Here is a 15,208-nt window from a genome sequence, read left to right as displayed (position 1 = left end):
ATGTTGATGTTCTGTCTCTTTAGCGTTTCTGTCAAAGCGACTGAAGTGCAGCCCGGTTTCATGGTGTGTTCATTAGCGCCCTCTGCTGGTGAATAAAGGCTTTAATAGCGCCCTCTGTTGGCGAATAAAGGCTTTATTTAGCGCCCTCTGCTGGTGAATGAAGGCTTTAATAGCGCCCTCTGTTGGTGTATGGCTTTAATAGCGCCCTCTGTTGGTTAACGAAAGCTTTAATAGCGCCCTCTGTTGGTGAATAAAGGCTTTAATAGCGCCCTCTGTTGGTGAATGGCTTTAATAGCGCCCTCTGTTGGTGACTAAAGGCTTTAATAGCGCCCTCTGTTGGTGAATAAAGGCTTTAATAGCGCCCTCTTTTGGTGAATAAAGGTTTTAATAGCGCCCTCTATTGGTGAATAAAGGCTTTAATAGCGCCATCTGTTGGTGAATAAAGGCTTTAATAGCGCCCTCTGTTGGTGAATAAAGACTTTAATAGCGCCCTCTGTTGGTGAATAAAGGTTTTAATAGCGCCCTCTGTTGGTGAATAAAGGCTTTAATAGCGTCCTCTGTTGGTGAATAAAGGCTTTAATAGCGTCCTCTGTTGGTGAATAAAGGTTTTAATAGCGCCCTCTGTTGGTGAATAAAGACTTTAATAGCGCCCTCTGTTAGTTAATGGCTTTAATAGCGCCCTCTGTTAGTTAATGAAGGCTTTAATAGCGCCCTCTGTTGGTGAATAAAGACTTTAATAGCGCCCTCTGTTAGTTAATGGCTTTAATAGCGCCCTCTGTTAGTTAATGAAGGCTTTAATAGCGCTCTCTGTTGGTGAATAAAGGTTTTAATAGCGTCCTCTGTTGGTGAATAAAGGCTTTAATAGCGCCCTCTGTTGGTGAATAAAGGCTTTAATAGCGCCCTCTGTTGATGAATAAAGACTTTAATAGCGCCCTCTGTTAGTTAATGAAGACTTTAATACCGCCCTCTGTTGGTGACTAAAGGCTTTAATAGCGCCCTCTGTTGATGAATAAAGGCTTTAATAGCGCCCTCTGTTGGTGACTAAAGGCTTTAATAGCGCCCTCTGTTGGTGAATAAAGGTTTTAATAGCGCCCTCTGTTGGTGAATAAAGGCTTTAATAGCGCCCTCTGTTGGTGACTAAAGGCTTTAATAGCGCCCTCTGTTGGTGAATAAAGGTTTTAATAGCGCCCTCTGTTGGTGACTAAAGGCTTTAATAGCGCCCTCTGTTGGTGAATAAAGGTTTTAATCGCGTCCTCTGTTGGTGAATAAAGGCTTTAATAGCGCCCTCTGTTGGTGAATAAAGGCTTTAATAGCGCCCTCTATTGGTGAATAAAGGCTTTAATAGCGCCCTCTGTTGGTGAATAAAGGCTTTAATAGCGCCCTCTGTTGGTGAATAAAGGCTTTAATAGCGCCCTCTGTTGGTGAATAAAGACTTTAATAGCGCCCTCTGTTAGTTAATGAAGGCTTAATAGCGCCCTCTGTTGGTGAATAAAGGCTTTAATAGCGCCCTCTATTGGTGAATAAAGGCTTTAATAGCGGTCTCTGTTGGTGAATAAAGACTTTAATAGCGCCCTCTGTTAGTTAATGAAGGCTTTAATAGCGCCCTCTTTTGGTGAATAAAGGTTTTAATAGCGCCCTCTGTTGGTGAATAAAGGCTTTAATAGCGTCCTCTGTTGGTGAATAAAGGTTTTAATAGCGTGCTCTGTTAGTGAATAAAGGCTTTAATAGCGCCCTCTGTTGGTGAATAAAGGCTTTAATAGCGCCCTCTGTTGGTGAATAAAGGTTTTAATCGCGTCCTCTGTTGGTGAATAAAGGCTTTAATAGCGCCCTCTGTTGGTGAATAAAGGTTTTAATAGCGTCCTCTGTTGGTGAATAAAGGCTTTAATAGCGTCCTCTGTTGGTGAATAAAGGCTTTAATAGCGCCCTCTGTTGGTGAATAAAGGTTTTAATAGCGTCCTCTGTTGGTGAATAAAGGCTTTAATAGCGTCCTCTGTTGGTGAATAAAGGCTTTAATAGCGTCCTCTGTTGGTGAATAAAGGTTTTAATAGCGCCCTCTATTGGTGAATAAAGGCTTTATTTAGCGCCCTCTGCTGGTGAATGAAGGCTTTAATAGCGCCCTCTGTTGGTGTATGGCTTTAATAGCGCCCTCTGTTGGTTAACGAAAGCTTTAATAGCGCCCTCTGTTGGTGAATAAAGGCTTTAATAGCGCCCTCTGTTGGTGAATGGCTTTAATAGCGCCCTCTGTTGGTGACTAAAGGCTTTAATAGCGCCCTCTGTTGGTGAATAAAGGCTTTAATAGCGCCCTCTTTTGGTGAATAAAGGTTTTAATAGCGCCCTCTATTGGTGAATAAAGGCTTTAATAGCGCCCTCTGTTGGTGAATAAAGGCTTTAATAGCGCCCTCTGTTGGTGAATAAAGACTTTAATAGCGCCTCTGTTAGTTAATGAAGGCTTAATAGCGCCCTCTATTGGTGAATAAAGGCTTTAATAGCGCGCTCTGTTGGTGAATAAAGGCTTTAATAGCGGCCTCTGTTGGTGAATAAAGACTTTAATAGCGCCCTCTGTTGGTGAATAAAGGCTTTAATAGCGCCCTCTGTTGGTGAATAAAGGCTTTAATAGCGCCCTCTATTGGTGAATAAAGGCTTTAATAGCGCCCTCTGTTGGTGAATAAAGGCTTTAATAGCGCCCTCTGTTGGTGAATAAAGACTTTAATAGCGCCCTCTGTTGGTGAATAAAGGTTTTAATAGCGCCCTCTGTTGGTGAATAAAGGCTTTAATAGCGTCCTCTGTTGGTGAATAAAGGCTTTAATAGCGTCCTCTGTTGGTGAATAAAGGTTTTAATAGCGCCCTCTATTGGTGAATAAAGACTTTAATAGCGCCCTCTGTTAGTTAATGGCTTTAATAGCGCCCTCTGTTAGTTAATGAAGGCTTTAATAGCGCCCTCTGTTGGTGAATAAAGACTTTAATAGCGCCCTCTGTTGGTGAATAAAGACTTTAATAGCGCCCTCTGTTAGTTAATGGCTTTAATAGCGCCCTCTGTTGGTGAATAAAGGTTTTAATAGCGTCCTCTGTTGGTGAATAAAGGCTTTAATAGCGCCCTCTGTTGGTGAATAAAGGCTTTAATAGCGCCCTCTGTTGGTGAATAAAGGCTTTAATAGCGCCCTCTGTTGGTGAATAAAGGCTTTAATAGCGCCCTCTGTTGGTGAATAAAGACTTTAATAGCGCCCTCTGTTGGTGAATAAAGGTTTTAATAGCGCCCTCTGTTGGTGAATAAAGGCTTTAATAGCGTCCTCTGTTGGTGAATAAAGGCTTTAATAGCGTCCTCTGTTGGTGAATAAAGGTTTTAATAGCGCCCTCTATTGGTGAATAAAGACTTTAATAGCGCCCTCTGTTAGTTAATGGCTTTAATAGCGCCCTCTGTTAGTTAATGAAGGCTTTAATAGCGCCCTCTGTTGGTGAATAAAGACTTTAATAGCGCCCTCTGTTAGTTAATGGCTTTAATAGCGCCCTCTGTTAGTTAATGAAGGCTTTAATAGCGCCCTCTGTTGATGAATAAAGACTTTAATAGCGCCCTCTGTTAGTTAATGAAGACTTTAATACCGCCCTCTGTTGGTGACTAAAGGCTTTAATAGCGCCCTCTGTTGATGAATAAAGGCTTTAATCGCGCCCTCTGTTGGTGAATAAAGGCTTTAATAGCGCCCTCTGTTGGTGAATAAAGGCTTTAATAGCGCCCTCTGTTGGTGAATAAAGGTTTTAATAGCGTCCTTTGTTGGTGAATAAAGGCTTTAATAGCGCCCTCTGTTGGTGAATAAAGGCTTTAATAGCGCCCTCTGTTGGTGAATAAAGACTTTAACAGCGCCCTCTGTTAGTTAATGGCTTTAATAGCGCCCTCTGTTAGTTAATGAAGACTTTAATACCGCCCTCTGTTGGTGACTAAAGGCTTTAATAGCGCCCTCTGTTGGTGAATAAAGGCTTTAATAGCGCCCTCTGTTGGTGAATAAAGGTTTTAATCGCGTCCTCTGTTGGTGAATAAAGGCTTTAATAGCGCCCTCTGTTGGTGAATAAAGGCTTTAATAGCGCCCTCTGTTGGTGAATAAAGGTTTTAATAGCGTCCTCTGTTGGTGAATAAAGGCTTTAATAGGGCCCTCTGTTGGTGAATAAAGGTTTTAATCGCGTCCTCTGTTGGTGAATAAAGGCTTTAATAGCGCCCTCTGTTGGTGAATAAAGGCTTTCATAGAAATTGACTGAAATTGAGCTTTCAAGTATAGTCAAATAACCCATTCTACAGCACCCTCTGTTGAGGAATGAAGCATTAAATAGCTCATACGAATTTGTTAGTAAAATGAAACGTTCAAGAGTTCTCTCTGTAAGAGAATGATTATGATGATGATGATGGTGATGTTCGTCAAATGAAGTACTCTCTCTGTTGGTAAATAAGGGTGTTTTTGAAATGAAGAGTTTACTAGTGTCCCTCTGTTGTTAAAATATTGATAGAACTATTGACAAAATGAAGGGTTCAACAGCGCCCTCTGTTGGTGAATGACAAGCATAGTAAATCTATCTAAAGGGGAACAAAGCCGTTGGTGAATGTAGCGTTTAATAGTGCCCTGTATGGGAGAATGAAGTGTTCCATGGCTCCCTCTGTTGGTGAATGAAACAGTCAATTGCGTCCTTATTGCAAAATGAATCATTCACTGTAATTATTAGAAGTTACCTGTATGTATAATATATATTACAAGTACATTATTATTAACCTGTAATTTTCAGTTGCACAGCTAATCATCATTCAGATAGAACCTTATAATTAAATACAACAGCACTGCATTAGATTTGCATATAGTTTATGACACTGAATCTTTGCCGCATCTCATGCAGCACACAGCTCCTAAAGCTTTACACCCACATGTAGAAGATTTACAGCTGACCTGGGGATAAATCACCACCCCTGCATGCCGCAGTGTTTCTACCTTTACAGCACTGCAGTCTTTTCCAACACAATTTCATCCAGACACGTCACTGATTCATCCCTCATCACTTATATAACAGCAGCTAAAGCTACACTTTAATAAAGAATACATAATATCATCACCTGTGGTTTTATAGTGGTGTAGGGTGTGTTGTTTTGTAGTGTGTGTGTGTTTAACTACACCATTGTGCTGAATCTGTGCGTGTGTGTGTTGGTCTGTAGGACATCTGCAATGCAGACATCTATATATAGCAGAAATTTTCAGAGAGAGAGAGAGAGTGTGTGTGTGTGTGTAATACAAAAACAAAGAAAATTAATTCCAGCACACTAGGAAAACATATGTGCATAAAGCATTTATGTCTTTATTAAAAGAAAACAAACTAATAAATCCAGTGTTTGAGTCTGAACACAGAGATAGAATCTGAGTGTATGTTCACTTACTGAATCTGAATCAGAATATGAGTCCATTTAATGAGTCTGATTTAAGTCTGAGGACAAGTCAGAATCCATGTCCGAGTCCTTTTATTGAGTCAGAATCAGAATGCTGGTCCATTTACTGAGTCTGAAATCTGAGTCTGTTTGCAGAGTCTAAACAACAATCTAAAGTTAATTTGCTGAGTTGATGTCTTAGTTCATTTAAAGAGTCTGCAACAAGGTCCAATACCTTCTGCTGCATCTGAGTAACAAAAGAACAAACATTCTGTCCTTTCAGTGTCTGATGCAGATGAATCACACACAATCTGACCAGAGACACAGAGCAATAATGTCTCTGAGCTGGAATATGACGCAGCATCCTCAGTTAACAGCCAGGAAAATGGGCATTAATTAGGTTTCCTCACACACACACACACACACACACACACACACACACACACACACACACACACACACACACACACACACACACACACACACACCCTGCATGGCTTGCAAAAGTGTACAGCAGTGACTTAGCAAAACGAAACATCTACTGAACGTCTACAGTTTAAGTGAATCTGCTGTAAACTCTATCTGCTATTTCAGGAGAAGGTTTTTGTGTTGTTTTGTGTAAAACTACACACTTTTACTGCAGATATAAAATCATCAGACAGACAGAATGCAGTTGGTTGATAAACAGCTTTATTTGGCTTTGAGAGAAATGAGCAGCTCTTTGTCTCTCAGTGGAAGACTAACAGCTCTCCTTCAGGTACAGTGTGAAGCATTTCATTCAGCTTTAAGGCAATTCCAGTGCACACTTTATCTCTTTATTCACACACACAATTTTTTTTCCAATCAGTTTTCTTACAGCAAGCTCTAAAGTTAGACCATGCAGATAAACTGAACCTCCTGTCGACATAAACATTTACAGCAGATGATGGAATGTGACACGCTGTGTAACGCTGCTTTAGTGCCATGTCAAGTGCAAACTGTGTGATTTTATCTGGAATAGTGTTTAACTGGGACACGCCTCCTTTACTGGGACTGACAGGAACAAAGGCCACGCCTCCTTTACTGGGACTGACAGGAACAAAGGCCACACCTCCTTTACTGGGAAAAAGGCCATGAATCCTTTACTGGAAAAGGCCACGCCTCCTTTACTGGCACTGACAGGTGTAGAGGCCACACCTCCTTCCATAAGTTTGCTAGTAATAAAGGCCACACCCCCTTCTAGGATGCAAGTGTTTATTGTGAGGCTAACGCTGGTGTGTTATGGGTGTTAGTCAGCTGTGTGTGTGTGTGTGTGTGTGTGTGTGTGTGTGTGTGTGTGTGTGGGTTAATAGTCTCATCTACTGGCTGTAACCTGGAGACAGTCTCTCTGTGTGTCTGTCATGTACAGAGAGTTTCATTCTGTCAAAACCAAACGCTGCGTCTTAAAACACTTTCAGCAGGTTATTTTTAAACGTAGCTTCCCAGAAAACATCCTTATGCTTGTGCTTTTGTGAGGATGTGGCGACAATCTGAGATTTTAAATAGTTTCTACTTTGTTCTTGAACAGCTGATTCACTTGAAGTCAACAGGAGGCGGCGGTTTTTCACAGGAAAATAAACATACATGATGAGGACATCCTTAAAAATATTCTTGTTTGCCGTAACCCGACCGACCCTGTCAATTTAGGACCGACTCAATTTTTTATTTTTTTTGCTTTAAGTCCGACTGACTTGCCGGTTGTAAATTTGCGTTAAGACCGACCAATTTTTTTTTTACTCTTCAAACATCTAATACAAAAGCAATAAAATAATATTAACGGGTTCGGGCACCATAATACATCTAAAAAATTCATTAAAACAGCTCGACACCGCTTTAACTTGGCACGAAGTTCTGGAAAAACTGTCCAGCATCAAAATAAGGTTTGCAATGATGCGCCCGAAGGCATGGGTTGAAGACCCAGTCAGTGACGTCACGATATGCTAATTTGTTTAAAGTCATACCTACGTAATCACCATCAGCAAAATTACATTGAAACTTAAAAAAAATATAGACCTACTGTACCTACCGACCCATTTTTTTTTTTTTACTGTTACTGCAAACCAAAATATTTTTAAGGATGGCCTAAATATGAAGTTAAACAGTAAATAGCAGCAAACGCTCTAAAATCTTTACATCATTAAGTCTTGAATTGATTAGATGCAAAAATGCAAGAGCTCAAATCTACATTCCGCAAAGTCCTCGAAACAGTTCAGCTATAGATTAAGTGTTGTGATGAAATACATAGCAGACGAGCGAGAGGACGAGAAAACGTCACATCGATCTCCGCTATGACTTTAAAGATTTCAAGGATTTCAAAGATTAAAGACATTCAAAGGAACAATTTGACAAAAAATAAATCCAATTTTTGTTTCATTTTAATTTAGTTGGTCAGCTCAGTTTATTTACTGGCATTTCTGTTTAGTTTTTTAACGCTCGCTCACGAACGGGAATTGGATTTTTTTGGGGTTTGGATTTTTACATTGCCTCATTTTGGGCTACTTCATAATTATTATGTAAATGTTACGTAAATATTACATAATAATGTCATTTGACCGAGGAAAATGTAAACTAGCTAACGTTATTTGAAGGGGAAAAGCTGACTCCCTGGAGTAAAAATGAGTAAATAAATTAGTATTAGCTAGTTATAAATGACTTCAGAATTTATCTGTATCATCATTATGTAGTAAGTTAGCCAACAAGATGAACGCTAGTTAATGTTATTTAAATGAGGAAAGTAGGATTTGTATGAAATTTGTAAAATTAGCTGTTTCTGGGCTTCTCCGTAAATCGTTTACGTTACTTCTTTTATGTTTGTGAGAAAATTGTAAAGATTAAACGCTTATCGACTGATGTTACATAATTCTGGACAGCTTCATGAATAGTAATGTTATTTCTAGCTATTTAAAAAATGACCTCATGACGTTTGTGTAATGTTTAACCTCAGATTAGCACCGATATTTTGTCACAATGTGATTTGGTGAAAGTTCTACCTGAAACTTCTTTGTGTTGGTAGAAGAGAAACAAGCGCATGCTGTAACTATAGCAACTCGCGGATCTACAACACAGTGACGGAGTCGTTTCTACTCGCGTAGCGGCTAAACGTTCTGACCCCACCCGAGGAGGCTGAAACATCTGCTGGATGGTTTGTCCATGTCTTACCCAGAACTGGGCTTCTGATCATTACAGTACATAATTAACTCTCGCTACGTTAAGGCTCTGAACATTCAGCGGTCAGTACATGAAGCAAGTGCAGCTACTGTGGAGATCTGTGTGGTCACCATGGAGACTGCTTTGTAAACGGATGATGACGATGGAGTATGACTGTGTGTGTTTGTGTGAGTGTGTGTGGGGACGGCTATAGAGGGTGTGTCTTTACTTGCTCTTGTCTCCTTTATTGCTTTCAGTTTTCTCATCCTTGCTCTCATCCTTGCTCTCAGCCTTGCTCTCGGGTTTACTCTCGGGTTTACTCTCGGTCTTAACCTCGCCCCCTTTGTCTTCGCTCTTCTTCTCTTTCTCCATCTCCTTGTCCTTCTTCTTCTCTTCTTCTGGCTCCTTCTTCTCTTCCTTCTCTTCCTTCACCACCTCCTCTTCTTTACCCTGTTCTTCTTCCTCTCTTTTCTCCCCTTCATCTCCTCCTTCTTCTTCATCCTCACCCCCCTCCCCCTCCTTTTCATCCTTTTCCTCCTGCTCTTCTTCTCCTACTTCCTCTTCAGCTGCTTCCTCTTCAGCTTCTTCTTCTTCTCCTCCTTCTTCTTTTTCTTCTTCTTCTTCTCCTCCTTCTTCTTCTCCTTCAGCTGTTACTTCTTCTTCTGCTTCTTCTTCCTCTTCCTTCTCCATCTCTTCATTCTTGTCCTCTTCTTCCTCACTCTCAGGCTTGGCCACACCCCTCCTGTAGGCACCCAGGGTGTATGCGCGTCCTGCCGTATAGGAAACAGCAGAGTAGGCGGGCTGGATTGAGGCCACGCCCACATTGCCCAGACGGCACTCTTCTCCCTCTAGCAGCTTCCTGTAAGGATAGAATGTTTGGAGTCAGACTCTAATACTGTGTGCTAGCTCATGATACAGTATTTGCACTTTGTTGCCATGGGATTTAACTGAACCGTCATCATACATTTTAGCTAATTATTTTTCAGCAATGCCACCTGCTTGGTGTTATGCTAGCAAGATAGCTATGTTCAATACATTTTAATGTCTAGTCCTATTAACTGTCATACTCCAAGCCATGATTGTTAGCATATTTAAAGTTATATTAGCATGAGCTAGCTAGAATTATATTATGTTTGCTAACCAACCTAGCTACAGACTGAGGTAAATAATTTATCTGCCTGGCATCAGGCTGTTGATTCATTTTATACAAACAGAGTGAGACTGAGATGTGTTGGTAAATAATTAAGAAAAGATGACATATGACGTGAACTAAGGTGCGCGTCTCACCTGTAGGCCGCGATCTCGATGTCCAGTGCCATCTTGACGTTCAGCAGGTCCTGATACTCGCGCAGGTGGCGGGACATTTCTCCTTTAGTGCTGTGCAGAGCGTCTTCTAGCTGAGCGATCGTCTCCTGTCCAGACCACACAAAGAGCTCAGACCATTAATAATAATAATAATAATAATATTATTAATAAAAGAAAATAGTACATCTTATTTAACATATTCAAAGTATACAATGCTTTCCTGGAAATGCTGGAAAATGTTTATTTGTTTGTTTATTTATGTTGTATTATTTATTTATTATTTATTATTTGTACACATTTCAATTTTTCAAACAATTTAATCCTGCAACAGTAAACAGTGCAAAATTGTGTATATTTTAATAAAAATCAATAAAATAAATAACGATGCTGTACTTTTAACATATTTTAAGATATTTTAAGATATTTTAAAAATCAAGTCTGAAAATCTGCTTCTTATTTATTTTATGGAGAAGCTTTTATATTTTTATCCATTTTATTTTATTGAACATTGTATATAATGTCTATTTTTTATGATTTTTTATGAGTTGTCTTGTACAAAATATTTATAATGATATTCTACCTTTAGGTAAAATTTTATTTTGTTAAATTGCTATTTTTCTGGTTCTGACCTGCAGCTCTCCGATCTCAGAGCTGTGGCGATCCTCCATCTCTGCAAGCTGTCGCTCCAGTGAGTCGTTGTGATTGCGTAGCGCTTCGATCTCCAGCGTACGTGCCTGAACCTGGCGCCGACATGTGCTCAGCTCATCTCTGGTCACTTTAATGGCGTTGGCGTCACGTGCAGTCACCTCAGTCACACTGGCGAACTTGGATCGGTACCAGTCCTCGGCCTGCTGCTGGTTTCGTGATGACAAAATCTCGTACTGTGACCGGATGTCCTTCAGAGCCACAGTGAGGTCGGGTTTACTCAAATCCATCTCCACACATACCTAAAGTGAAAAAAGAAAGCTGTGTTTAAAGGAGCAGTGAGTAATATTTAGCCCCCTCTTATTAAGAGACAGCGCTGCTAATCTGGGTGGAGCTAATTTCCAGACTATAAAAATACAAACGAAAATCTCACAAACTGCAGCTTTAATCATAAATAAATTCTGAAAACTTCCACCAGTCTTAGCTACTGATATAGATGAGTTTATTGAATAGGTAACTAAAGCTCACGAAGTACTTTCTGATAGCATAATAATAACTTTCGCGATGTGACGTTACGTAATGTTAACACTTTATCCCTCATGATGAAATATAGTAAAAAAAAATGCTATGCTAATTAGAAGCCCGATTCTACATAAATATTTAAACATGCCTTACATACGCTATCTAGCGAATAATGTTGCATTGCCTGGATTTGCATATCAGTTCATGATTGGCTTGTATATTTTATGACACAACAACAATTCCATGTCTTGTGCTCAGTAACCAGTGAGATCTTTTTCTAGCTTCGCCAGTTTTTTTTAAAAAGAATGCAGCCAAATAAAGCAGGTGTTATACATTACAGTGACATGTTAATGAGGTTAACTGCTCTTGAATACAGATTCTGAGATTTGTGGGCGTGGTTTCTCTTGAGCTCAGTTTGTGATGTTGCTACATAATATAATGTGAACCAATCATATCTGATATGTAAATTAACAAAGGATAAAAAAGAATGCTAATCTAGCAAGATAACAAAGATAATAATAGCAATTATCAAATTGTGGTTGCTAAGGTGACATTATATAATTTTGACAGTTTTGGATGCCATGTAAGAATACACTAAAAAACAAGGTAAATTAACACTATGTTACAAATGTAAACACAATGCACTCAAAGCAGTTGCCAAGACTTTAGTAGTCAGTAGTTTAGATCAAATTTGCTGCCCATCTAAGAGGCAGGTGAACATTTTCTATTTATAAAGTTATGTCTATTTATAGATTTTAATAAAGGTGTGTGTGTGTGTGTGTGTGTGTGTGTGTGTGTGTGTGTGTGTGTGTGGTTCTGCAGTGGACATGAGCTGCAGTGATGGTGCTGTGAGGTGAGATGTTCACTAGTGTGTGTGCTGCAAAGTGCTGATTCAGGAACACGAGAGCAAAATCTGCAGTGCAGAATCACTGACTGCTGAATTAACACCTCACTCTGCTCCGTCATTAACACGACACTCTGCTCTGTCACCAACAACTCTTTCTGCTTTGTTATTAACACCTTATTCTGCTGTCATTAACACTACACTCTGATGTCATTAACACCACACTCTGCTCTGTCATTAACAACTTATTCTGATGTCATTAACACCTTATTCTGCTGTCATTAACACCTTATTCTGCTGTCATTAACACTATACTCTGCAATGTCATTGACACTACACTCTGACTGTCATTAACACTACACTCTGATGTCATTAACACCACACTCTGTTCTGTTATTAACACCACACTCTGCTCTGTTATTAACACCACACTCTGCTCTGTTATTAACACCACACTCTGCTCTGTTATTAACACTACACTCTGCTCTGATATTAACACCTCACGCTGACTGTCATTAACACAACACTCTGACTGTCATTAACACCACACTCTGCTCTGTTATTAACACTACACTCTGACTGTCATTAACACTACACTCTGATGTTATTACACAAATGTTTTAACCATTAAACTGTTAACATTATGATTATTATTCGGTTTATTTACTTTGTCTGTGTTTTATTTGTATTATTATCAGCACCTGGGAGGCTTGTAGTGACGCTTGCAGCTCGCGCACTTCTTCATCGTGCACTTTTCGTGCGAAGTCGATCTCGTGCATCAGAGACTCCACCTTCTTCTGGAGCTCGTGCTGGTGCAGCGCTCCGTCCTCCGCCTCCTTGCGGCAGCACTGCAGCTCTCTCTCGGCCTCGTCGCGCAGGCGGCTCTCCTCGCGCAGCTTTTCCTGGACGCGCGCAAGCGCCTCGGCGAGGTGCGCGTTCTCGAGCTGCGCGCGGCTGCGGTCGCGCTCCAACTGGTCGGCGCGTTCGCGCAGTTCTCGCAGCTCGCGCTCGTAAAGGTCGCGCAGACGCGCGGGCTCGGAGCCCAGACTGCGGCGCAGCGACTCCGCCTCGGCCTCGAGCGCGCGGTTCTGCTGCTCGAGCTCGCGCACGCGCTCGATGAAGGCTGCGAACCGGTCGTTAAGGCCTTGCAGCTGCTCCTTCTCGTTTGTGCGCACGATCTTCAGCTCGGTGGCCGAAGCAGCCATGTGTGCGAGATCCGCGTCCGGCGCCGAGGAGGCCAAACCGGGGGACGCCCGGCTCCGGTACCCGCCTTCATACACCCGGTAACCCGCAGAGGACCGGGGGGTCGGGGGAGCAGACAATCGTGAGGAGTCCCCGAAGAACTTCCGGTAGGAACTCGTGGAGTAAACGTCGCTATGGTAACTCATGATGCGGGTGATGCGAGGAGAAAAAACACGCAGAGAATCAACGAGGAAGAGAGATAGAGAGAATGAAGAGGAGGAGAGCGCGCGCGCTTTATATACAGGGAGGGGGGGAGAGGAGGAGGGGGGAGAGGAGGATGAGGAGAGGAGGATGAGAAGAGGAGGATGAGGAGAGGAGGATGCAAAAAGACAATAAAGAAGGAGAAGTGATTAGACAGAATTTTAAATAAGTATGAGATAGAAATGATTTGAAAGAAACAAAGAACGTGAGTGGGAAAAGGATCAGAGAGAAATGAGGAGAGGAAGAATTCTTCAGGGTTCTAGATTGTGTGTGTGTGTGTGTGTGTGCGCACAATGTAGTTTGTAATAAAGTGTTTGTAGGGTGGAGACCTCATGCACTGCTGCAGTCTGTGTGTGTGTGTGTGTGTGTGTGTGTGTGTGTGTGTGTGTGTGTGTGCGCGCGCGTGTGTGTGGGCTGCACCTCTCCGCCGCAGTGGCTGAATAGGGAATGAGTTGACAAGGTTTTCGTCTCCTCAACTCCATATTTGTTCTAGTCTGGGGTAACTATCACACACACACACACACACACACACACACACACACACACACACACACACACACACTGCAGCAGTAAATTTACAGCTTCATAAATCAAGTTTGAAAAGATTATTTAATAGACAAATCAGAAGGAAGTCGAAAAAGCAGCCACTGTGTGTATGTGTGTGTGTCTCTGTGTGTGTGTTTGTGTGTGAGTGAGTGTGTGTGTGTGCAGGAGCACTATTGCTGTTGCATCACCTGCTCAGCGTTTTTTCCAAACGCCTATCTCAGCCCTAACATTTCAGCCCTAAATGGGAGAAAGAGATGACTCAAAAACCTGAATCAGGCCGTATTGAGGACAGCAAGTGTGTGTGTGTGTGTGTGTGTGTGTGTGTGTGTGTGTGTGTGTGTGTGTGTGTGTGTGTGTGTGTGTGAATGTGTAGCAGAGAGACAGTGTAAAAAGTAAACATTTTTCAGTCTGTTTTCTTGCTTAGATAAAAAAATGTTTAGGGAATTTTATAAACTCTAAACTCAGTGTTGCAGAGAATCTGGAGTGTAGGAACACTGGGCTGTGTTTACATTAGTGTAAGATTATGTGGTGTGTAACACCATACAAACCTGTGAATGAGCTGTTACTATAGAAACCATGACGGGTCAGAATGAGCGTATTGATCTTGTGTTAAATATGTAAAGTGTTTGTATAATGGGGCAATGGTGGGTGAAGCGGTTAAGGCTCTGGGTTGTTGATCAGAGGCTCAGGGTTAAAGCCCCAGCACTGACAAGGCCCTTAAGCAAGGCCTTTAACCCTCTCTGCTCCATGGTGCTGTATCATAGAGGCCCCTGAGCTCTGACCCCAACCTCCGAAGTTGGTATATATAAAGAAAAGACTTTCACAGTAATGTAGATGTGGTGATAATAAAGGCTTCCATGCTCTCATTCATTCATTTATAATGTGTGTGACTGTAACTGACCACAGCCATAACATTACAACCAGCGAGAGGTGACGTGAATACTGTTGATTATCTAATGTTTCGATGGCACATGTCAGGCGGTGTGATTGATTACAGAGCAAGTGAACAGTCAGTTCTCTAAGTTGATGTTAAAAAGCAGGAAAAATGGGTGAGTGTAGGAAACTGTAACAGATCCACCTTCAATTCTCCCTCCTCCCCACCAGAGGGAGCTGGAATAAATGGATTCTGCTTCCTCACAGAATACTTCACCTCAAACGATTCCAGAAGATGTCTCATAGCTCCAGACCATGGTCGTACATCTCACTGAGGATGGAGCTGAGTAGGTGAAGAGCATCAGAGCGATCGCGAAGACTCCTGGACACCAAACAAAGCTCCTACAATGAACATCAGAACTGGACCATGGAGCATCAGAAGAAAGAGGAATCACAGCTTCTTTTACATCATG

At 41.5% G+C, this 15,208-nt stretch overlaps 2 protein-coding genes across 3 annotated transcripts in view; both read right to left on the bottom strand.

Moving 5' to 3' along the window:
• The window catches only part of cds2 (CDP-diacylglycerol synthase (phosphatidate cytidylyltransferase) 2), a 16,770-nt gene extending 16,713 nt beyond the window's left edge, over positions 1-57 (bottom strand). For both annotated transcript variants that reach the window (XR_009649272.1, XM_060883236.1), the window contains exon 1: positions 1-57. This exon is cut by the window's left edge and continues 112 nt beyond it. The gene's annotated coding sequence lies outside the window, so the exon portion shown is untranslated.
• A 6,072-nt stretch (positions 58-6,129) lies between these two features.
• On the bottom strand, positions 6,130-13,301 carry neff1 (neuronal intermediate filament family member 1). The gene is made up of 4 exons (XM_060883910.1): positions 12,575-13,301; positions 10,492-10,809; positions 9,845-9,969; positions 6,130-9,416 (listed from the first exon to the last, which is right to left on the bottom strand). The coding sequence occupies exons 1-4, from the start codon at positions 13,259-13,261 to the stop codon at positions 8,783-8,785; spliced, it is 1,764 nt and encodes a 587-aa protein (XP_060739893.1). The 5' UTR covers positions 13,262-13,301; the 3' UTR covers positions 6,130-8,782.
• Positions 13,302-15,208: the final 1,907 nt, after the last annotated feature.

Source organism: Tachysurus vachellii, chromosome 12 (genome assembly GCF_030014155.1).
Source record: "Tachysurus vachellii isolate PV-2020 chromosome 12, HZAU_Pvac_v1, whole genome shotgun sequence".
Taxonomy (NCBI): Eukaryota; Metazoa; Chordata; class Actinopteri; order Siluriformes; family Bagridae; genus Tachysurus; species Tachysurus vachellii.
Note: the sequence above shows the minus strand (reverse complement) of the source record. Positions and strands in the feature narration are given on the sequence as shown.